Source organism: Hypanus sabinus, chromosome 7, assembly GCF_030144855.1.
Source record: "Hypanus sabinus isolate sHypSab1 chromosome 7, sHypSab1.hap1, whole genome shotgun sequence".
In the NCBI taxonomy this organism is placed as follows: domain Eukaryota; kingdom Metazoa; phylum Chordata; class Chondrichthyes; order Myliobatiformes; family Dasyatidae; genus Hypanus; species Hypanus sabinus.
Genome location: NC_082712.1, coordinates 36,638,135 through 36,663,851, shown reverse-complemented (window position 1 = coordinate 36,663,851; position 25,717 = coordinate 36,638,135). Strand labels below are relative to the sequence as shown.

The following is a 25,717-nucleotide window of genomic DNA, read 5'->3' as shown; positions in this document are numbered from 1 at the left end:
TTTTTGTTTGTTAATTTATTTATTGAGATACAGCATGAAAGAGCAACAGTGATGGTGGTCGGGTGGATGGCAGTCACAAGATATTTTTCCAAATGTTTTAAATTATACAAAAAATATAAAAAAGCCTTATGCCTTCTTGTCACAGATCTTTTAAATCTACATCTTCATATTTTAATATTTACAAATCAGATAAGCAAATATTGGTTGTTCAGAAGACTATTTTCAACATCAATATAAATCCAGAACTAGTAACAAAGGCAACCTTAGTATCTTGACACTATCCACAATATTGTGAATCCACAGAAAAATACCTTCCACGTCTTTTGAGTTGAAGATTACACATTATCTTGTTCTAATTTTTGGAATAATGCCTTACTCTGTAACTGGGATTCCCTCTGTCCATTCTTCCATAAGATGATGAGGTGATCTGTTGAACATGTTACTAATCCATGCTCTTTAGAATAGAGGAACATCTGGAAATTAACAAAACAGGAATAATTCAAGAAGCCATTAATTCTATTTGCAGCAAGTTCAAAGTCAAAGTAAATGTATTATCAAAGTATGTATTTGTCATTGTATACTGTAATAAGATTTGTTTTCATGCAGGCATTCGCAATAGAACAAAGAAATACAATAGAATTAACAAAAGCATACACACAAATACTGACAAACAGCCAATGTACAAAAGACAATGATCTGCAAATAGAGAAATAAACTGATTCAACTGATTAAAGCAATTAAAGCCTTGTCATAATAGAGCCAAGTGCATCTGCAATCCTTAGTATAAACACTGATTTCAAGTTGGAATATACTTTCAGAATTACTGAAAATATGGCCTAGATTTTGTTGTAATGAAGCTGTATCAATTGCCAACACACTGAAATGATCAACTTCTGATTGCAACATATGCAGAGTTAACTACTGAAATCAGTGGCAAAATGATTTACTGCTCCACAAAAGTTGCAAAGGTATATTGTGCAAAGAAACAGAATCAGGTTTAATATCACCAGCATGTATCTGAAATTTGTTAACTTTGCAACAGCAATACAATGCAATACATAATAATATAAAGAAAAATATAACTAAATCAGTAATTCATTATAATAAGTAGATATGTATATTAACTAGTTTAATTAAAAGTAGTGCAAAAACAATTAATATAAAAACAAAAAAGTGAGGTAGTGTTCATGGGTTCAATGTCAACTTAGAAATTGGATGGTAGAAGAAGCTGTTTCTGAATTGCTGAGTTTGTGCCTTCTGGCTTCTGTACCTCCTTCCTGACAGTAACAGTGAGAAGAAGGCATGCCCTGGATTATGGGGGTTCTTAATAATAGATGCCACCTTTCTGAGGCACCGCTCCTTGAAGATGTTTTGGGCCTGTATTCACTACAATTCAGAAGAATGAGGGGTGATCTAATTGAAACCTATTGAATGGTGAAAGGCTGTGATACAGTGGATGTGGGGAAGATGTTTCCAATGGTGGGAGTGTCTAAGACCAGAGGGCACAGCCTCAGAATAGAGGGGCATCTTTTTAGAACAGAGGTGAGAAGGAATTTCTTTAGCTAGAGAATGGTGAGTCTGTGGAATTTGTTGCCACAGGCAGCTGTGGAGGCCAAATCTTTATGTATATTTACAGCAGAGGCTGATAGATTCTTGATTGGTCAGGGTATGAAGGGATACTGGGGGAAGGCAGGAAATTGGGGCTAAGAGAAAAAATGGATCAGCCATGATGAAATGGCAGAGCAGACTTGATGGGCAAATATCTGCTCCTTTATCTTATGGCTTGAAGATACTACATAGACTAGCACCCAAGATGGAGATGACTAACTTTGCAACTTTCTGTAGTTTCTTTCAATCCTGTGTAGTAGCATCCCACCCCTCCCCACCCCATACCAGACAGTAATGCAGCCTGTCAGAATGCTCTCCGTGGTACATCTGTAGAAGTTGCTGAGTATATATAGGTGACAAACAAAATCTCCTCAAACTCTTAATGAACTATAGCCACTGTCTTGCCTTCTTTTTATAGCTGCATTGATATGTTGGGACCAGGTTAGATCCCTGACACTATTAACTTGAAACTGCTCACTCTCTCCACTTCTCGTCTTACCCATTCTGAAGTCCACAATCTGCTCTTTGGTCTTTGAAACTAGATCAGAAATCTGCTTTAATCTCACTGAATGGCAGAATTAAGAAATTACCTGTTCCAGTTCTTTTCTCTTCTCCCTTCCAGCCTAACCTTTGTTAGTTCATAAATAAACTGAAACATTTTATAAGATGTTATGGACAATAGTTAGCAGTAGAGTAAAGAAGTGTCCACACTACACAAATACTCACTTGCACTGCACCTGAATGACCGATCAAATCACCAGTTATCTCCAAAATCTTCAACACAGAACACTCCAACTTGCGTTTTGATTGGTTTTGCTGCTTGTTTGGCCTCCCAATTCCCCACATACTAAAAATCCCTAAAATCAAACAGGCATCAACCTCATTATATTGTTACAACCAAATTAATTAAGGGATCACAAATGAAAACCAGTTCTGCAAACATTTAGATGACTCTCTAAGACATTTTGCCAGAAATAAAATATAACTGAAAAGTGACCTAATGCATCTATTAAAAATTAATGCATTTGGAAATTTGACTTCTTTGATACAAAATTGACCCTGAAATTCTCAGGTGACACAGTTCAAAATATAAAGTATTGCACAAAATGGAATTAAAATATCATAACAGAGTAGATTCCATTTACTTAAACACAATGCTAACTCAGCAGAGTTTTACTCCATTCTGAAAATACGATATAGGACTGCTTAGGAAAACAGCAGCTTCTAGTCTTGCCACAACCATAAATACCAAGAGATAATTAAATAGATAACGTGTGAAAGAGACTCAAGATATATACCCACAATCAACAACACAGCAGTGAATTACAAGGCTATGCTACATGAGTTGCAAACATCTTGAGCCACCCAGTCAGAAGTCCTATCTAATATTGCTTACTGGTACCAATCCAGACTATTCCTTTTGCTTTAATGTCCTCCAGTCTTATAATTCTCAGAGACATCTGCAATCCTACAATTATGGCAAGTTGAGCTTCCACAAATTTAAATGGTTTCACCAATGGGAGTTTACTGTCATTTGTGTGCACAGTGTAGCCTGATTAGCTTTATTTGTCACCTGTATATTGAAACATACAGTAAAATGTGCTGCTTACATCAATGACCAGTACAGTCTGAGGATGTGCTGGAAGCAGCCCACAAGTGTCACCATGCTTCTGGAACCAACATAGCACGCCCACAGCTTACTAACCTGTACACCTCTGGAACACGGGAGGAAACAGGAGCACCTGGAGGAAAGTCACATGGTCACAGGTAGGACGTACAAACTCCTTACAGACAGTGGTAGGAAAAGAATTCCAATTGCTAATGCTGTAAAGTGTTACACTAGCCTCTACACTACCATGCTGCCTATGAAGCAGTGCAATGTTGTCCCTATATTTGCTAAGAAAGGCAAGAAGTTCTCATGTTATCATTATTTACGTAATTTGAACAAAAGGGGAGGAGAAATATTTATACACCAAATCTAGGCAAGTACATGCTATGTTCATTGATCTAAACACAACTAGAGGCAACTGAAGCAGCTCACCAATTAGACTTCGCTACATTCAGGCAGTGTAGCAGAACAGGAGAGGAAAAAGTGTTGCTTGCAGCACAGGAGAATTGCTCCTTCTATCATCATGTTAAGTTGAAAAGAAAGTTATAATTTTTTAGCAGGCACTTGCACACCAAGTACCCATGCAAGGAAACAAAAGCAGCTCAGCAGGGTTACATGCCTACTTAAGCTGACTAATTTTTAAGTGTTTCTAAGCAGACATTGCGATCCTTACTGCTGGCAAAGGTTATATCTAGAGAATTAAGTTGTATCTACTAATGTATATAACGTTAAGTTACACCAACCTGATGTAGCAGGTTCTGCTGGAGGAAGTTCCTGCAATACCCAAAGACGAACACTGCCATCAACAGAGCAGGAGATCAACTGGCTGTAAAACATTGAAATTCAGAAATTATTTTCAGAGTGTATGTCAGCCATCTGTTGTGACCTGACAATAAAATCCAATTTAAAACTGTCTTTACAGGTAAATAAAAATACATGTTCAAATGCATTAGGGCACCACCAAAGCGTAGCAGTTAGTGTGACACTATTACAGCTCAGGGCATCAGAATTCAGAGTTCAATCCTGGCATCCTCCATAAGAGTCTCTGTATGTCTCCTCGTAGAATATGTGGGTTTTCTTCAGGTCCTCCAGTTTCCTCCCACAATCCAAGACATATCGGCTAAATTAATTGGTCATAGTAAATTGTCCCGTGATTAGATTAGGCTTAAGGTTGTCAGGGACTACTGGGTAGTGTGGTTCAAAGGGCTGGAAAGGTCTATTCAGCGCTACATCTCCAAATAAAATAAATAAAATATCAGAGACATATGCATTGTTCACTTTTATAAAATAAAAACTTTTTAAAAAATTTTGTTCTTGAAAGTAGGACAAAATCTCTCAACTTTCAACTTAAAATATTTTCTGAACTTACAAGATAAATTCAAGTTAGTAATCACTTCTAAATTAGCAGTGCACATTCATTTAAAATTATTACAATGTTCCCATGCTGCAAGCCTGCTGCTTTATCTATAATAGATGGTTTAGATTTCGAACTTGCATACTTATTTGGCAACTTTGCAATATGCAGCACTCGGGAATCATGTGCCACTTGTTGGTAGGCAATCACAGTTCTCGTCTGAAGATTATACACATAAATTCCTGTCCCAACCGCAGCAAAAATATTCTACAGATAAGAAATACAAGAATTTAAAGTTTAAAACACCACAAACATTATTTAGTTTAATAACAAAGCCTTTTTTTAAATAAAAAGCATGGAGTCTCTACATGGAGGAATTTAACAAGCTGGTGATCTGATGAGTTGTTTCGTAGCATGCATGCGATCAATCACATAAAAACCACGGGGGGGTGGGAGGAAGAAAGTTAAGGAGTTCTCATGTTATCATTATTTATGTAATTTTAACAAAAAGAGAGGAGAAAAGCCAACTTCAAATAATTACAAACCAAAGCTAGGCAAGTACATGCTATATTCATTGATCTTGCCATTAAACTTTTGTGTTCCATTCAGAACAATAAAATAAGAACTGTATAATTTTTAAAATATTTTCTGAATATTAAGTATATAGATATAGGTCTTGAAAGAAGTGCCATCTTTTTTTAAGCTTTACCTCTCTATCTGAAGTCAGATGATGAATGCATGTTTCAGTCTGGTTTGGAGTCTGTGATATCTTTATCTCAGCTGGTTTGTCATATTGTGGTGCAGCATTCCAGAACTGAGATTCAAATGCTTTAACTGTCCAGTCCAGCGCATCCCAAATTATTAATTCACCCACATGGGAGCCAGTTGCAAAAGTATCATCTATTCACGCAAACATAAAATGCACCAAGATCCAAGTGAAACTAGTATACAAAATAGTTTGGCAGCAAAGTATCTGATGAAAGCAATATACATAATTTCACTTAAAGCAAGCTGCTAAAATAAAAAACTTGCCTTTTTTTTTAATTAATGATGATGTACAAGAGACATCAGCAACAATCGAGAAATTTGGCGGAATTTCTTATTGAGATTTAATTTTTTTTTTAATCATTTCTATGAAATCTGAAATGTTTCTCTAGATTACATCAAATTATTATTATTTAATAAAATCCAGTCTCACTAATAACATGGTCAGCTTGTAATAAAAAGTATTTGAGCACTAAAATCATCTTTCAAAACAAGTAAATAACATCAAAGTGTTAAGAGATAACGATCATACAGGTAACAGTAACAACACGTGTAAAAATTAAGTCCTATTTGTCAGATTCCAATTCTTACTGCAAAGCTCGTGGATTTCTACTGGGAGGATATTCAAAATACTTAAATGATCTAATTTTTCCTTGAGAACAAAGAACTGCTCCATCTTTCTCTCCCTTTCTACTTTGATCCTACTTTGTCAATTTCTGGAGGAAAGCCAAAAGAGATTAAGGCACTTTTCATCTGTCAGAGATATGAAGAATGATGTTGGTACTCATATTCTTTCCTCAACAGATGTTCAAAATGGGAAGAATTATAATGTATATTTAAAATACTAATAATTTCCCTAACTATAATAGGTTATATAAAATATTATATACAATAACTAAATGCATATCTGGATGAAGTGTTCAAGTACATCTTTAAACTCTCATTAACTGGTAGGATCTGAGGTTCCCCTTGCTTCAAAAGGGCAGCAATCATAGCAAAGAGCTACTTAAATGACTATCGCCTGGTAGTACTCAGACCTACTTTATTGAAGTATGACTGGTCATGGTTAGGACTAACTCATGCCTGAGCAAATACCTGAATCTACTGCGATCTGCCTACTGGTCTACAGTGGACACAATCTCACTGGCTATCCACTTAGTTTTGGAGCACTAAGACTACAGCAATACAAAAATCAAGCTACTGTTTATTGAATACAGCTCAGTGTGCAACACCATCAAAAAGCTTCCAAACCTTGGCCTCTGCTCCTCCCTCTGCAACTGGATCTTCGACTTCTTTATTGGGTCAGTGTGAATCCATAACAGCACCTCGGGTGCACATCAAACATGAGCTCTATTTTCTCTAAACTCAAGACTGTGTGGCTAAGCACAGCTCAAATGCCTTCTAGAAAATTGGTATGAACTCTACTGTTGTTTGCAGAATCTCAGATAACAATGAGAAGGTGTACAGGAATAAGATAGATTGACTGGTTGAATGGTTTTAGATAACAATTTTGCACTAAATGTCAGCAAAGAAACAAAAGTAAAGAGAATACACACCAGTCCTCTTTGAGAGGTCAGCAGTGAGCAGCTTCAAGCTCCTGAGCACCAACATCTTAGAATCTATCCTGTGCCCAAAACATTGATGCAATCATGAAGAAGGCGTGCCAACAGCACTACTTCATTAGGAGTTTAAGGAGATTTGGTATGGTACTAAAGACTTGCAAATTTCTACAGTCATACAGTGGAGAGCATTTTGACTGGTTGCATCACAGCCCGATTTGGAGACTTGAATGCACAGGATCACAAAAGGCTGCAGAGAGTTTTAGATGGCCAGTTGCATCACAGCTACAACGCTTTCCATCATTGAGGCCATCTTCATGAGTCAGTGCCTCAAGAAGGAGTCATCCATCATTAAAGACCCTCACGTCCAGGACTTGGCTTCTTCACATTACTACCATCGGGGGGACGTACAGGAGCCTGAAGATCAACTCCCAGTGTTTCAGGAGCAGCTTCCTTCTCTTCGCCATCAGATTTCAGAATAGCCCATGATCATTAACCACATTAGTCACCTTTTGCACTATTTATTTTTGTAACTTACAGTAACTATGTATTATAGTGTACTGCTGCCAAAAAGCAATAAATTTCATGACATATGTCAGTGATAATAAAGCTAATTCTAATTATGAATTGAGAAGCTGCAACTCAGCAAGGTCAGCTCATTTGATTAAGCATTCAAAGTCATCTGCACAACTTTAATCTTGTAGATGCATATTTTAAAAGGGAAAATATGTACAATTTGTCAGAAGCTCAAATTTAAAAGGTAGGCATACATTCACAGTAATGGACCAAATAAGGTTAATTAACCTTTATTTGAAAAGTTTAAAATATTATAGATTTTTACTTGGATGGTGAAAGCATTGTCAATCAAAAGATGATTGTGTAGAGGATTACAGCAGATTTTTTAAGACAAAAGGTGACACTTCATACAATTCAACACTCAATATGGCACTGTCATGTCAGAAAAGTCTGCACATACATCTTTAGAGCAGGAATCTAATCCACAAACTTCTAACTCAAAAGTACCAAATGACCCTGCCCTGACCTGACCTGAGTTGTGACAAAATTGTCTTTTACGACCTCTTTCAACTTTATTGTTTGCTATTCCAAGCACCAACATAACTCTTTCCTGGCATGCTTACACCATACAGAATGTTGCTTTCTCACATATCACATAACTTAACACAGAAAGCTTTGCTATGCACATCAATTCACAGAAAAATAGGTTTAACAATCATTTGGGTAAACAAGGTTGCCCTGTGTATCTTGAGATAGATTTTGGTTTATAAATTTAGGTAACAAAACAGAATTAGTGACACCTCTCAGCAATCGCTTTAGAGCATCCCAAGAACAACAAAAAGAAAAATCCTATTCCGAGTAAATTTAGGATTTTAAAGTGTTAAGCCCCACAAATGGTTACAACATCCAGCCTTCCAATAAGATGGCAGCACATTCGATTGTGGTGGTTTCTATGGTGTGAGCCAAAGGTGGTATTGTCCTTTTTAAAAGTATGACTGCAAGACCTTACTGGACATTAGGAACTTAAAGTACTGCAGGTCTACCCCATCAGCGAGTTGCTCATTGGCAGAGAAAGTGAAGGATCTGGACTTGGTGTGGATCATACTGCTGCCTACATCAGCGAAGAGTTGAAGAAGTTGGAGTACAAATGAGGTGTGCAGTCTAACAGGGAGTGATCGTCTATGTTGCTTGTGATCGCGTAACCCTGTTGAATATTGTTAACGTGGAATGTTGCAAGTCCGATTCACTAATTTATTGGCAGCTGGCAGGGGTGGGTGACAAGGGCTGAGTGGTGCTGTAGGGGGAGGGGGAGCTGCGTGGTCTTGGTCATAGCAAGGACTAGACCTCAAGCCGTGATATCACCTGTTCACAGCCTTGAAGGAGGGAGATATCGAAGTCGGTGCACTCCACCAGAGGTGGTGTGGCGCGGTGTCCTAGCTGAAGTTGGTGCTGCTCTCCAGTGTTTGTTTGGCAGCTGTATTGTGGTTGACTGCTGATTTCTGCAAAATTCATGGACCCAGTCTTGGACTATTTTTTTGTATCACCGTATTTTACTGATATCTACATGTGCTTGCTATCTTATATGTGCCTTATGCTGTGTGTGACAGTTGGTACTGTGTTTTGCCCTTTGGCCCTGGAGTAATGCTGCTTCATTTGGCTGTATTCATGGATAATCGTGTATGGTTCTGTTGAGGAAACAGAGAGCCTGCAGAGAGACTTAGATAGTTTAGGGGAATGGGCAAAGAAGTGGCAAATGAAATACAATGTTGGAAAGTGTATGGTCATGCACTTTGGTGGAAGAAATCAATGGACAGACTATTATTTAGATGGGGAGAAAAAACAAAATGCAGAGGTGCAAAGGGACTTGGGAGTCCCTTTGCAGGATACCCTAAAGTTTAACTTCCAGATTGAGTCAGTGGTGAAGAAGGCAAATGCAATGTTGGCATTCATTTCTTGGAGGTATAGAATATAAGAGCAGGAATGCGATGTTGAGGTTCTATAAGGCACTCATGAGACCACACTTGGAGTACCGTGTGCAGTTTTGAGCTCCTTATTTTAGAAAGGATATACCGACATTGGAGAGGGTTCAGGGAAGATTCACAAGAATGATTCCAGGAATGAAAGGGTTACCATATGAGGAATGTCTGGCAGCTCTTGGGCTGTATTCCCTGGAGTTCAGGAGAATGATGGGGGATCTCAAAGAAACATTCTGTATGTTAAAAGGCCTGAACAGATCAGATATAGCAAAGTTATTTCCCTTAGTAGGGGAGTCTAGGACAAGAGGGCATGACTTCAGGATTGAAGGACGTCCATTTAGAACAGAGATGTGGAGAAATTACTTTAGTCAGAGGGTGGTAAATCTGTGGAATTTGTTGCTACGAACAGCTGTGGAAGTCAAGACACTGGGTGTATTTAAGGCTGAGATAGATAGGTTCTTTATTAGCCAGTGCATCAAAGGGTATGGGGAGAAGGCAGGGGAGTGGGCATGACTGGAAGAATTGGATCAGCTCATGCTTGAATGGCAGAGCAGACTTGATGGGCCTAATGGCCTACCTCTGCTCCTATATCTATGGTCTGATGGAATGACAATTAAATTTGAACTTGAAACTTTACATTTCAAGAACTGAGTACAAATATATTTGTTATGCAATAGCTTCTAGCAGCTTCAACATTACATTCCACATATTCTGATTGTTCCTTCCTCTTATCCTATACCCCTCCGCACCACCATCACAATCCCACAGAACTGTTCCCTCCCCTTTCTCCTCAGTTTAGAATTTACCTTAACATTGATTCCTTTAAATATATGCACTCATCCTTTGGACTATATGAGGTCTGACAACATAGAGCATAGAACAGTCCACCATGTTTGTGTCCGCCATGATGCCAAACTAATCCCATGGTCTATACCTCTCTATGCTGTCTGTCAAAACACCACTTAAACACTGCTGTTTTATCTGCTTCTACCACCTTCCCTAGCAGCACATTCCAGGCACATATCACTATGTATAAAAAAAAAACTGGCCTTGCAACACTGCTTTAAACTTTCTCCCTCACCCAAGCTCAAATGGGGCACTGCTTTGCATCAAATTTATATTCATTTCCAGCTGAGAAAAGAATCATTGGTAAAATTAATCCTGATAATGCCAAATAAAATAATAAAATAAATTTACCATTTATAGTGATTAGAGCTCTAATGTCATCTTCATGGTTTGATAGTCTTCGCATCTCAGTAATTTCCCAAGTGTGAGATTCTGATGATGTTACCAGCTTGAAGATAACTTAAAGAACATAGCAAAGTACAATAATATATTAAATAATCTGAACAAGCTTTCTTTTTTAATGCACGCAGTAAAATCTAATTGATATTTGTATGGGGAACAAATTTTGAATTAGCTTGGATAGCTTTTAAATTACAATGTCATAAAATATGGCTAACAGATTGTTTTCATTGTTAATTCTCTCATTAATTCCTGATTAAAATGAATGTGCACATACAACTTCAGTAAAAAGGCATACCTAGTTCCTTCCTGATAGCTGCAACAATGTTGTTTTTTGAGAGTTCAATCATTAAACTTACATCTGTAAAAAGCAAAACAGAACTTAATAGTTAAATGTAACATGCCAGATGGCAAATATACTACCCTTAACTTCTTATGCAAGAATCCCAACAAGACAAGTGATAATATTCCTCATAATCAGGAATAAGCTAGAGCAGGTAAGGAATGTTAAGCCTGATAGACCAACTAGATTGCGATAGAAATCACAACAAAAAGCCCAACAAGGCAAGCAAGAGACAATATTCCCGGTAAGCTTGAGCAGGTAAGAAATGTTAAGGCTAACAGACCAACTAGATTGTGGTAGTAATCACAATATTACATAATGAGACAAAGATAATAATTAAAATTAGAAGTAATAGAGTAAATAGGCCTAACAGGCTAAGTACAGGAAAAATACAAACAAAACTAAGAGTGCTAATCCTGGTTGCGGTATTTCTATAATTTCTGTAGACCTTACTGAATATAGCTCATAATGAGAGAACTCTCTGTGGCTGAATATTCTTACTAATCTTGGACCCACACCAGTTACGGAAATTGTTCAAGCAGCTTATCAGTCACAAGCAGGCAAAACAAAGTAGGAAAGTTAATGTAGAGAATTTGCAGCAGAGAAACTAGAGATAAAACGCAACAACTCATTGATGATAACACCCTAATTTTCTTATAGCAAAAGTATAACTCTAACCCACTATTTATACTATTGAATTGTACAAGGTCGATTTTTCCAGTAATATAAAATAATAGTGCAACTTTTAGTATTCTCTCTTCCACTTTTCCTTTTGAGGTGGCATTGTAGGCAATGCCTCAATGACATTATCTAGAATAGAACCAACAATTTGAACTGGGAGCTAAGGTCAAAATTAAACTATGGTTTATTGAGTAATCTGATCCAAATGAAGATTTTGAACTACGGGTAATGGGCTAATTTGTGTACAGTTTTCACAGGTCAGTGTATTAGACTCAAATCAGCAGTAGTATTTTAAAGCTACTTCTACCTGGAAACAGTGAAGAAAAGTTTTCAGAGTGATCGGAATAACAGCAGGGAATGTCTGGTGTCAGTAAGAGCACTTAAAACTGTCAACTGTAATAGCTTGCTTCCAGATTATTTTATATTCTTCATTTTCAAGACCTAATTCGATCCCTTTAAATAATATCCTAGATTCTACCTCAAGTGTTATCTATCCTTGAATCACTGGCCCTCAGTTCAAAAATAAATTCTTATCCGCTAGGTTCTGCAGGTGAGAATCCTCAGCACCTCATCTCCACTGAGCAACTGGAAGCAGTTTTTTATTATTTATCCACAGCAAAATTCCGAGTTTTTAACTCGTCTCATTATATGGTGCCCCTGCTGCAAGTTTTGCCCTAAAATGCTGAATCCTGCATCAACTCTGTCTTCTTCTGCTCCACCTCCACAAATCCTGTCTCTGCCATTCACAAGACCCATTAGCCAAGATCGTTTCTTTCTCCTTTCAGTCTATTTATCCCTTTGAATTGCAGGTGTTTGGTTGCAGGCATTACAACCATACGATAGTAGAAAATAAACCTATCCTTCAAGCACCAGAGAAAGAACATTAAAATCAGGGCCTGGTCTAAATAAAACAAACAAAAAATTCCAATTATAGTATGCTAAGGAAATAAAGTTCATGAACAGCAGTAATTTGCTCAAAATTCAAATATATTTCACTATCCTCAAATTAAGTTTTATTTTTGTCATATTAAATATTTTATCGTATTGATTCTGCTAAACAAGTTTATTTAAAAAATCACCTTGTAAAGGAAGACAATTATAAATTAAGAATTGTAACAAATGGAATATTTTGAAGAGCAAACCTGCATCTTTAAAACAAGCTGTTTTACAGAGTAATTCTGCGTTATACGTCCAAACACATATTCTATCAGCTCCAGACACCCATACCTCAAGCCTTTCGAGAACCATCAAGCACTGCAAAAAAAACAAAACAATTTGCATATAAAATTAATATTTTGGCTCATCATGCAAGGATCCACTAAATACACAAATCCCCAGACAGATATATTGATGTGTAAAATTACATGTGGGGGTAGAGCAGTGTGCAAATAGTTGACATGTAATGAACAAGATACTCATTAAAATAGAAGTTACTCTTAGAATATGTGTAACTAATAGTTTAAAATAGAAGCATACTGAGCTTGTGCAACATTGCCTTCGCTACTAACTTTGAACCTGCTCTCAAAATTCACTTTAATCATTTCCACTAGCTCTCTTCCTTTTCTGGATCCCTCCATCTCCATATTTCAATAAACCCACCAACTCCCTGAACTATCTAGACCACAGCTGTTACAACCCTGTCTCTTGCAAGGATGCCATCCCTTTCTCCTAGTTTATCGGTCTCCACCATATTTGCACAAGATGAGGCTTTCTATTCCAGATCATCTAAAAAGCTCTCTTTTTCAGGAAATGTGGCAACCCTTCTACTGAAGTTGATGGTGCCCTCTCTTTTATTTATTGGACTTCCGCTCTCATCCCAACTCCCTCCAAATGCTGGTCCTCACATTTCACCTTAGTAGCCTCTGCACTTGGCATATCATCCATTGTCATTTCCACCACTAGCCACCCCTTTCTCTACCTGTCACATACTGCCTTCTACAAGGACAATTTTTTCCATGACTCCATGCTCCACCTGTGTCTCCCCATCTACCCCTCCATCACCCCGGCACTTTCCATTGCAACTGCAGGGTGTGAAACATTTGTTCTTATACTAACTTGCCTGCATTCAGGGACTTAGCATTCACATGCATCTTCTCCAAACCTGTCTATTGCATTTGGTGCCCTCAATAAGGCTTCCTCTACATCAGTGAAACTAAGTGCAGACTAGGCAGCTGTTTGCAGTGTACCTGCACTGTTCGCAATGGCCAACCAAGCTCCCAGATGCATGCAATTTCATCTTTCCTTCCTATTCCATAATGACCAGCCCAACTTCTGCCTTCTTTATGGCCTAAATGATACAAACTGGAACATCACTTTATTTCCTGCCTGGGTAGTCTACAACCCAATAGTTAACTTAAGGCAGCTTCAAAATTACCTTGTGTTCCCTTTCTTTTTCTCTTTCTCTCTCCCCCCTTCTGATGCACTTCAGGTCCTCCCATTTTAATTTCCTGTGTCACCCACCACACTAAAGTGAAAAAGTCAAAGGGTAAAGGTTTAAGGTAAGGGGAAAAAGTTTAAGCAAGATTTATGTGAAAAGGATCATTTAAGTTGTCAAGAGTCCATACATGGACAACACAATGAGTGGTCATGGACAAGGGAGTTCCAAAGGGCAAAGGGGCATTGTACTTCTTTAAGGAAGCTTTGAGTAACATTGTTGAGTATTTTACTAGGTAGACAGAACTTGGAAAAAGGGTCTTTTCTTGGAGTTTTTTGTTGGACATATGAACATTGTCTGCTCAAAGTGGCTTACCCAGCAGAGACAAATGAGTATAATTTGGATTTGGGGGAGGATATAGATATTGATTCCTTTATCCTTCCAAAGAATTTGGATGATATTGCAGAGACAACATTGACAGTAACTTTCCAGAGAGCTGATTTATCTTCTATAGGTAGTTCAGTCACAATGGCATAGAGGACAACAGAGATCATTGCTGCCTGCTAGACCACAAGAGACTGGGTCCAAGGTCTTCATCTACAAATACCCTTTTCCTCAATCAAACAAACTGTGCTGGAACATCAAAGATCGATGTCTGTCTTCGCCAATATAAGTGAGGTAGTCTTTCCCAGGTCTTGTGTAATACCTTTAACAGCAGAGGGGAGTGTGATCTAGTGGGGAGCAATTCCATAGAAGATGTTGATTATTATGCCCAGGTGCTGTTTTACAATAGACAGTAGGTGCAGGAGTAGGCCATTCGGCCCTTCTAGCCAGCACTGCCATTCACTGTGATCATGGCTGATCATACACAATTAGTACCCCGTTCCTGCCTTCTTCCCATATCCCTTGACCCCACTATCTATAAGAGCTCTATCTAACTCTGTCTTGAATGCATCCAGAGACTTGGCCTCCACTGCCTTCTGGGGCAGAGCATTCCACATATCCACCACTCTCTGGGTGAAAAAGTTTTTCCGCATCTCTGTTCTAAATGGCCTACCCCTTATTCTTAAACTGTGGCCTCTAGTTCTGGACTCACCCATCAGGGGGAACATGCTTCCTGCCTCCTGCGTGTCCAATCCCTTAATAATCTTATATGTTTCAATCAGATTCCCTCTCATCCTTCTAAATTCCAGTGTATACGAGCCCAGTCGCTCCAATCTTTCAACATATGACAGTCCCGCCATTCTGGGAATTAACCTTGTGAACCTACGCTGCACTCCCTCAACAGGAAGAATGTCCTTCCTCAAATTTGGAGACCAAAACTGCACACAATACTCCAGGTGGGGTCTCACCAGCTGCAGAAGGACCTCTTTACTCCTATACTCAATTCCTCTTGTTATAAAGGCCAGCATGCCATTAGCTTTCTTCACCTGCTGTACCTGCATGCTTGCTTTCATTTCATGTACAAGAACACCTAGATCTCGTTGTACTTCCCCTTTTCCTAACTTCACTCCATTTAGATAGTAATCTGTCTTCCTGTTCTTGCCACCAAAGTGGATAACCTCACATTTATCCACATTAAACTGCATCTGCCATACATTTGCCCACTCGCTCAACCCGTCCAAGTCACCCTGCATTCTCATAACATCCTTCTGACATTTCACACTGCCACCCAGCTTTGTGTCATCAGCAAATTTGCTAATGTTACTTTTAATCCCTTCATCTAAATCATTAATGTATATCGTAAACAGCTGCGGTCCCAGCATAGAACCTTGTGGTACCCCACTGGTCACAGCCTGCCATTCCGAAAGGGACCCGTTAATCACTACTCTTTGTTTCCTGTCAGCCAGCCAATTTTCAATCCATGTCAGTACTCTGCCCCCAATACCATGTGCCCTAATTTTGCTCACTAATCTCCTATGTGGGACTTTATCAAAAGCTTTCTGGAAGTCCAGGTACACTACATCCACTGGCTCTCCCTTGTCCATTTTCATAGTTACATCCTCAAAAAACTTCAGAAGATTAGTCAAGCATGATTTTCCCTTCGTAAATCCATGCTGACTTGGACTGATCCTTCTACTGCTATCCAAATGTGTCGTAATTTCCTCTTTTATAATTGACTCCAGCATCTTTCCCACAATTCTACAATTTCCTACAATTCCCTGTTTTCTCTCTCCCTCCTTTCTTGAAAAGTGGGACAACATTAGCCACCCTCCAATCAGCAGGAACTGTTCCTGAATCTATAGAACATTGGAAAATGATTACCAATGCATCCACGATTTCTAGAGCCACCTCTTTAAGTACCCTGGGATGCAGACCATCAGGTCCCAGGGACTTAACAGCCTTCAGACTCAACAGTCTATCCAACACCATTTCTTGCCTAATATAAATTTCCTTCAGTTCATCCTTTACCCTCGTTCCTTTGGCCACTATTACATCTGGGAGATTGTTTGTGTCTTCCCTAGTGAAGACAGATCCAAAGTACCTGTTGAACTCGTCTGCCATTTCCTTATTCCCCATAATAAATTCACCCGTTTCTGTCCTCAATGGCCCAATTTTGGTCTTAACTATTTTTTCGCTATTCACATACCTAAAGAAGCTTTTACTATCCTCCTTTATATTCTTGGCTAGTTTACCTTCGTACCTCATTTTTTCTTCGCGTATTGCCTTTTTTGTTATCTTCTGTTGCTCTTTAAAAAGCTTCTCAGTCCTCCAGTTTCCCACTCATCTTTGCTATGTTATACTTCTCTTTTATTTTTATACTGCCCTTTACTTCCCTCGTCAGCCACAGCCGTCCCTTACTCCCCTTAGGATCTTTCTTCCTCTTTGGAATGAACCGATCCTGCACCTTCTGCATTATTCCCAGAAATACTTGCCATTGTTGTTCCACCCTCTTCCCTGCTAGGGTATTTTTCTCCAAGCTGTGAGTCAAAGCATCCTTAATTCACTGAAATAATGTCTGGTCGAGGGAAGTGCCTGGTGTGAAAAGTTTTCTTTCATCATGTGCCTATTTAAGAGTCTCTTTTAATGGCTATACTGTATCTGTCTCTACTACCACCCATGGTGATGTGTTCCATGCACCTACAACGTCCTGTATAAAAAACTACCTCTATCATCCCCTTGTATACTTTCTCCCAAACACCTTAAAAGTACATCCTCTCACATTAGCCACTGCCACCCTGCGAAAAAGATGTTGTCTATCCATGCTATCTATGCCTCTTATCGTCCTAAACCCTCCGATCAAGTCTCCTCTCATCCACCTTCAATTAAATGAGGAAATCCCTAGCTCAATCAAACTTTCTTCATAAGACATCTGCTCTCTAATCTAAGCAGGATCCTGATAAATCACCTCTGTACTTTCTCTAAAGCTTCCACATCCTTTCTATAATGAGGCAGCTAAAACCAATCACAATACTCCAAATGCTGTCAAACCAGTTTTATAGAGCTGCAACATTACCTCACGGCTCTTAACTCAATTCCCCCAACCAAAGGTCAACACACTAAATGCCTTAACTACCCCTATTAACTTGAGCTGCAACTTTGACGAATCCATGGATTTGGACCCCAACATCTCTCTGTTCCTCCACACTGCTAAGAATCCTGCCATGAATTTTGTATTATGCCATCAAGTTTAACTTACCAAAGTGTATCACTTCACACTTATCTGGATTGAACTCCATCTGACACTCTTCAGCCCAGTTCTGCATTCTGTCAATATCCTGTTGCAACCTATGACAATCTTCTACACTACCAACAATACCACCAATCTATGTCACTGTGATAAAATATACTTATAACATTTTTCTTATACTATTCATCAAATATTAAATGGATTAATACCCATTGATACAAATCCACTAAACTAGAGGCTTTATCTTACCTTAACAGAAGACTGAAATTCTGCCAGCAAATGCATTTGGCTGCCAGTGTCTAAATCCCAGATCTGGCTATATCAATAAAGGAGAATCCATATAGAATTAATTTCATCACCAAGTTGCTTGCCATTTCAACTAAAAATATTTATTAAAACATTTGTCCTGGAGAACCATGGATCGGATTTCTTTCACTACAGGCTACAATAGTATACCTACCATCAAAAACTCCAAATGATTCGTTGGCAATATGATATCTCACTTGGCAATAATACAAGTTGATGTAAAGCTTTCAAGCACCAGAGAAAAACATTAGGCTATCTTTTCAGTCAATTCATGTGCTAATACTAGACTGGTTGACATCAGAACAACTTTTGGATTAACTGAACTTGTAATATCCCAATGAATGAATTTTCTTGGTAAATAAATCACTGAAAAATGCCAAGGGATTTTAATGAAAGAATATATTTTTGAGATTATCTTTTCAATATTTAAGGAGAGATTTGTGCAACAAGCAACACAAACTCTACAAACACAGACATGCACACAAACACACTTGGTCTTTCATTAAGTGTGTTACTCACAATTAATAGTTCAGAGATACAAAAGCAATAAGGGAATTAGTCCAAATTTGCACACACCGGTTTAGAAAACAAATCACTCAGGTCATTTGGAATATACACACCTATATTTCCCAATAAGTGCCAAACACCAATACATATCAGTTGTATGCTTTAAATTTTGTTTCAACTTTCTTTCCTCCCCCCCCACCCACCCCATGATTAACTTCTATAAATTGTATACTAGAAAATACAACATTCAACCCACGCTTTAAAGTTCATTTTCAAATCTTACCTGCAATTATTTTCACAACCTTAACTTAATGTCACCCAACTACTGGAAACCATTGTTACACAATTAATGTTATCAGCTCTGGGTGTAAAAGCCCAATCCTTTCATGATTTCTGTAGCAGCTCTAACTCCACATGCCTCACCTCTTTCTCCTATAACCAAAATCTGCATCCTTCAGAAACTCCTTCCTATTCTTCGCAACTAAAAAAGTAATAATATACCTTTCCCTTGGCCATTATATGTTCATGTCATGGGATTATGAAAATACACCAATAAAAAAGTCCCATTATCAAGTTATAGTTGTGCACATGTCCGGCATTACTACATTGAGTATTCTAAGAACTAAATACGTAAGAATTCTATTAATAATAAAAACAGACTGATAATAAAAATAATCACTGGTCAATGATAGGACCTGAAACATTAACTCTCATTTCTCTTTTGAGAGTTGCTACTCAACCTGCTGAGCATTTCCAGCAGATTTTATTTTTATCTCAGCTTTGCAGTGGTCTGGGAACTCTGATGTTCTAGGATCTACCATGTAGTTAAATATGTTACTTCCACTGGCGCCAAATGCACCAGATGATCGAATGACAGCTATGGATCCTTCTGTGTATCTAAGACAGTTGGGATCAAGACATTCTTTGATTGTTAATCAAAAAATTGACAAAGGTGGAGCAGACTCGATGAATCAAATGGCCTAATTATGCTTCTATATCTTAATAGGATTCTATTTGCCTTCTTATTCTTTTATCCATTTGTACCAAAACAGGATCTGAATAATAAGGCCCTTTTTCTTCCACTGGTTTAAAATTTTATCAGGTGCAGGACGCATTTCCTTTCCCCATTCTTATTTTAAAATAAGTCATTTCACATTTTTTTCTGTTCATATGTATCTTGCTCCAGCAGTTTTATTCAAATTGCCATCATCTCATGTTACTACATATTTTAGTCAACTAAAGGCTTGTCTAACAGTTCAATATGCTTCTCTTTCTATTTATGAAATTAAGATGTTTATCAAGGAACTCAAAGCAAAGACCAAACAATCTAATAGAAAACAGACATTAACAGATAATGAAATATTACAATTTTGAACATGGTTAAGAGCACAGAGATACAAAATTGAAATCTCCTTGGACAAGCTAAGTAAACAATCACATATCTTCCAGACTATATTTAAAGGATACAATAACTGTCTTATCAGAAGAAGCAGTAAGAAGACAACTACTTTCTGACTGCAAATGATACATCAGTGGAATGACAGCAATTCCTGTGATAGGTCTAGAATGGCCACATAGCTCAGAAAGCCTCTCTCCAGTCTGCATGCATAAGATAAAATATTTGATTAAAAATAGTTTTGTAAAAACCAGGATATCAATTTCAATATTATCCAAGCAAGAAAAATCTAAAACTGTTTTAAAAGCAACAAAAATGTGAACAGTAATTACAAGTAGTAGTTTACCCTACTATAATATATACACCATATCAAATGCTTGATCTTACAATCACACCAATCCAAAATAAAGTAATAAAACAGAACCATAAACAACTGTTACTGGAGCAGAATTTGGCCTGAGAGCAAATGGATCTCAAATCCCTTAATGCCAATGAATGCAATTTTACCAATTGCAGTCTTTAAGTAAAAAGACAAATTATATTGATCAGCTCATTTTGATCAGTTTACTCAGAAAAATATAACAGGCTAAAAGAGTTTTTAGTTTTTTAAATCCTTACACTGAATTGAAACATAAATGGCCACATACTTAACCAAAATAGCAATGGATAAAACACACCACCTTCTGGATGCCTGCTGTACTGTGCGCTGCATTTCCCAATGTTTGTCATAAGAACTTCTTATAAACTTATGAATAAATATCAACAACCTCCAACTAAGATATGTAAGAAAAGTTAACTAAGATCTTCTTGTAATTTTTAATATTTCCTAACATCATCTCAAGATTTAAACAAAAGCACATAAGGGATAGTGGAATTTAAAAATTTTTATACCAATGATTTCTCTGTGATTCTCTCTTGAAAACAATGCCTATATACTGCTTGAAAGACTATTATTGACAAGTCAGTTTTATCAGCCTACAAGAAAAATTATTATGTCATACATGGTAATAATGAAAATTCATTCTCATGAATGTTCACAAATTCACAGTCCATTTCTAAGTCAACTGAGAACTTGCCTGACTTTCCTCAATTATGTGAGGCACTGGGATTTGATTTCAAAGACAGTGAATAGAAATATTGGCTGTTTATCCAGTAAAGAATACTCAGATACTCATTGGTCAAGTCAATTTTCTTTGCAAATCTGAAACAATGTCTTACATACAACAAAATCTGTTCAACAAATAGTTACCTGTACATTCCATATAAACACAACCCCATCATCTCCTGCTGAGGCAAACCTGCAGAAATAAAAATTAGCATAGAATTTATTCTTCTTGAATAAAGTGTAAAAATTTTAAGAAAAACAACAGAAAAATGATATATTTACTAACTTTGCCATTCCTTCAGACTTTTAATCCCCCTACAATAGTCTTCATAAATAAATTCAGTCTAAGATAATTCATGGAACTTGCCATCTGGATGAGCTATTTTAAACCAGGTCCAGGATCCAGGTACGCAAATGACATGCACTCCTTCTTTCCATGAGATAAAAAAGTGATAGGCTGCACTCAAATAAGTTTCATACTTAAAGGAGAACCTCACCAGCATCAAGCATCAAGGCCATATTACACTAAAGTGACATGAAGTGGTAGATAACAAACTGGAGGAGAAACTTAGCGGGTCAAGCAGTATCTATGAAAGCAGAGAGATGGTTGGTGTTTCAGGACAAGACCCTGAATCAGGTCAGAGGGTAAAAGGAGTATAAAAGATACAAAGATGGAGCATTGAGGCCGAGGCAGAGATGGAGGGAGGAGGCAGGGGCAACCAGGTGATAGGTAGAAACAGATGAGGAGGTTGATGACAAGCCAATAGATCTAGGTGGGGAGGTGGAGTGGAGTTGATATACAACTCCGGGGTGGATGATAAGTGGCAGTATACGAAGGAAGAGGGAACAGCTGGAGCATAGTGGCAGAGAAAGAAGCCAGAAGAAAATGAAGTGGAGACACGAGAGACTGTGGATACTGGAATCCTACAAGCAAGGAAGGTTATAAGTTGAAAAAGTTAAGTGAGAGATAATGGGCAGGTGGAACCAGTTGGGGGGCAAGGGGTAATGGTGGTGGTGATTGAGAGGAAATCAGAAGGAGAGAAAAATGAGCGCAGTGTGACTTACCAGAAATTGAAAACACAAATATTCATATCATTAGATTGTAAAGATTGAAAGAGGTTCAAGATGTGGCATGTCATTAGATTAAATTCAAATGTTCATACCATTAGGTTCCACACAAGAACACAAAGTGATTTTCCTCTAGTTTGCATCTGGCACCACAATGGCAGTGGACAAGGCAGAGGATAGGCAAGTCAGTATGGGAGTGGGAAGAGAAGTCTAAATGGCAGTTTTGACAGAATGGCACAAAACAGTCACGAAGTCTACATGTGGCCTTGCCAACATCACAGAAGGCACACTGAGTGCCCTGCGTATAGCTGGTGAAGTTGGGGAAGGTATGTGTGAACTACTGCCCAACCTTGAAGCCATTTAAGTCTCTAGGTGGAGATAAGGACAGAAGTGCATAAATAAATGTTACATCTCCTACAGATGCAGGGGAGGTGACAGGGAGGGTAGGGTGGGTGTAAGTCAGAATTGATTAGAGGGCCTACGATAAAAGAACCCTTAGTGATCATAACATGATCGAATTCGCCCTGGAATCTGAGGAGAAGCTAAAGTCAGATCTATCAGTATTACAGTGGAATAAAGGAAAATACAGAAGCATGAGAGAGGAGCTGGCCAAAATTGATTGGAAAAGAACACTGGCAGGGAAAATGGCAGAGCAGCAATGGCTGGAATTTCTGGAAGCAATTTAGAAGGCACAGGACATACACATCCCAAAGAAGTAGTAGTATTCTAAGGGCAAGAGGTCAAAGAGAAGGTATATATTACACCAAAGATTACTGGGAAGTTGGAGGATTGGGAAGTTTTAAAATACCAAAAGAAGGCAACTAAAAAGTCACTAAAGGTAAAGATAGAACATGAAAGTTGCTAATAATATTAAAAAGGATACTAAAAGCTTTTTTCAGAAATATAAAGTGTAAAAGAATGGTGGGAGTGGATATTAGTCCACTGGAAAATGATGCTGGAGAGGTAGTAATGGGGGACAACAAAATGCCAGGCAAACTGACGAAGTATTTTGTATCATTCTTCACTGTGGAAGGCATAGTATGGTGAAAGTTCCGGGTGACAGAGGTCATGAAGTATGTGAAGTTACCATTACAAGGAAGAAAGGTTCTTGGGAAACTGAAAGGTCTGAAAGTAGATAGGTTACCTAGAACAAATGATGTAGGAACCAGGTCCTGAAAGAGATGGCTGAAGAGATTGTGGAGGCATTAGTAATGTTCTTTCAAGAATCACTAGATTCTGGAATGGTACCGGAAGACTGGAAAATTGCAAATGTCACTCCAAGAAGGGAGAGAGGCATAAGAATTGAAATTATAGGACAGTTAGTCTGACCTCAGAGGTTGGGACGATGTTGGAGTCAATTGTTAAGGATGTGGTTTTGGGGTGCTTGGAGGCATTTTAAAATAGGCCATAGTCAGCATGGTTTCCTCTGGGGAAAATCTTGCCTGGCAAATCTGTTGGAATTCTTTGAAGAAATAACAAGCACGATAAACAAAGGAAAAAATCAGATGATGTTGTGTACTTGCACTTTCAGAAGGCCTGTGATAGGCAGCCTCATGTGTGGCACCTTAACAAGCTACAAGCCCATGGTATTACAGGAAAGGATCTAGCATGGATAAAGTAGTGGCTGATTGGCAGGAGGTTAAGAGTGGGAATAAAGGGAGCCTTTTCTGGTTGACTGGCGGTGACTAGTGTTAGGACTGATTCTTTTTACGTTATATGTCAATGATTTGGATGATGGAATTGATGGTTTTGTTGCAAAATTTGCAGACGATATGAAGATAGGTAGAGGGGCAGGCAGCTTTGAGGAAATTAGCTACAGAAAGACTTGGACAAATTAGGAGAATGGGTAAAGAAGTGGCAGATGGAATACAGTGCTAGGAAGTGTATGGCCATGCACTTGGGTACAAGAAATGAAAAGGCTGACTATTTCCAAATGGAGAGAAAATACAAAAATCTGAGGTGCAAAGTGATTTGGGGGTCCTTGTACAGGATTCCCTAAAGGCTAATTTGATGAGGAAGGCAAATATAATGCTAGCATCGATTTCAAGAGGGCTAGAATATAAAAGCAAGGGTGGAATGTTGAGACTTAAAGCACTTGTGAGGCCTCACCTGGTGTATTATGAGCAGTTTTTGACCCCTTATCTCAGAAAGGATGTGCTGAAACTGGAGAGGATTCAAAGGAGGTTCACGAAAAGGATTTCAAGCTTAAACGGCTTGTCATATGAAGAGCATTTGATGGCTCTGGCCCTTATTCACTGGAATTCAGAAGAATGAAGGGTGACCTCATTGAAACCTATCAAATGGTGAAAAGCCCTGATAGAGTCGATGTGGAGAGGATGTTTCCTATGGTGGGAGTATCTAAAACCAGAGGACATAGTCTCAGAATTGAGGGGTGTCCTTATAGAATGAAAATGAGGAGGCATTTCTTTAGCCAGAGAGTAATGGTGGAATTTGTTGCCACAGCTGTGAAGCCCAAGTCTTTATGTACATTTAAGGCAGAGGTTGATAAGTTCTTGATTGGTCAGGGCATGAAGGGATATGGTGGGGAAGGCAGGAGATTAGGGCTGAGTGAAAAATGGATCAGCCATGATGAAATGGTGGAGCAGAGATGATGGGCCAAATGGGCTAGTTCTGCTCTTATACCTTACAGTCTAAATAAGCAAACCAAGATATCATGGAGAGAATAGTTCCTGTGGAAATCAGAACAGGCCAGGGAGGAGAAGATGCAACTGATAATAGGATCCAAATCAACACGTACAAAAGCTGGATGAACTCAGCAGGTCGGGTACCATCCATTGAAATAAGCAGTCAACGTTTCGGGCCGAGACCCTTCGTCAGGAGTAAAGGAGGGGGCAGGGGCCTTATAAGGAAGGTGGGAGAGGGTGGAAGGTGCCAGGTGAAAAACCAATCACAGGAAAGATCAACGGGTGGTGGAGGGGAAGCAGGGAGGGGATAGGCAGGAGAGATGAAGAAGGAATGTAAGGGGAAAGCACTATGGGTAGTAGAAGAAGGCAGAATCATGAGAGAGGTGATAGGCAGCTAGAAGAGGAGGCAGAGTGAAAGTGGGATGGGGGAAGGGAGAGGGAGGGAATTACCGGAAGTTGGAGAATTCGAGGTTCATACCAAGGGGCTGGAGACTATCCATACGGTATATGAGGTGTTGCTCCTCCGACCTGAGTTTGGCCTCATCATGGCAGTAGAAGAGGCCATGTATGGACATATCCAAATGGGAATGTGAAGCAGAGTTGAAGTGGGTGGCAACCGGGAGATCCTGTCTGTTGTGGCAGACGGAGCAGAGGTGCTTGACTAAGCAGTCTCCCAATCTGCGTCGGGTCTCACCAATGTAGAGGAGGCTGCACTGGGAGCACCGGATGCAATAGATTACCCCAACAGACTCACAAGTGAAGTGTTGCCTCACCTGGAAGGACTGTTTGGGGCCCTGAATGGTGGTAGGAAAGGAGGTGTAGGAACAGGTGTAGCACTTACACTTGCAGGTATAAGTACCAGGTGGGAGATCTGTGGGGAGGGACGTGTGGACCAGGCAGTCACGGAGGGAACAATCCCTGAGAAAAGCAAAGAAGGGTAGAGAGGGAAGGATGTGCTTAGTGGTGGGGTCCTGTTGAAGGTGGCGGAAGTTGTGGAGGATAATATACTGGATCCAGAAGCTGGTGGGG

General features: G+C 38.8%; 1 protein-coding gene across 2 annotated transcripts in view; it reads right to left on the bottom strand.

Moving 5' to 3' along the window:
- The window catches only part of wdr41 (WD repeat domain 41), a 55,132-nt gene continuing 29,415 nt past the window's right edge, over positions 1-25,717 (bottom strand). Inside the window, exons 4-14 of one of the 2 annotated variants that reach the window (XM_059974493.1) lie at positions 21,120-21,168; positions 19,942-20,073; positions 17,911-17,973; positions 12,799-12,910; positions 10,931-10,993; positions 10,585-10,692; positions 5,281-5,471; positions 4,717-4,838; positions 3,961-4,043; positions 2,335-2,465; positions 1-473 (exon numbers count right to left, since the gene is read on the bottom strand). In XM_059974493.1, coding sequence (XP_059830476.1) covers positions 336-473; positions 2,335-2,465; positions 3,961-4,043; positions 4,717-4,838; positions 5,281-5,471; positions 10,585-10,692; positions 10,931-10,993; positions 12,799-12,910; positions 17,911-17,973; positions 19,942-20,073; positions 21,120-21,168 — 1,192 coding nt within the window. In that variant the 3' untranslated portion in view covers positions 1-335. The remainder of the gene's footprint in view (positions 474-2,334; positions 2,466-3,960; positions 4,044-4,716; positions 4,839-5,280; positions 5,472-10,584; positions 10,693-10,930; positions 10,994-12,798; positions 12,911-17,910; positions 17,974-19,941; positions 20,074-21,119; positions 21,169-25,717) is intronic. The other variant, XM_059974494.1, reaches the window with a different exon arrangement.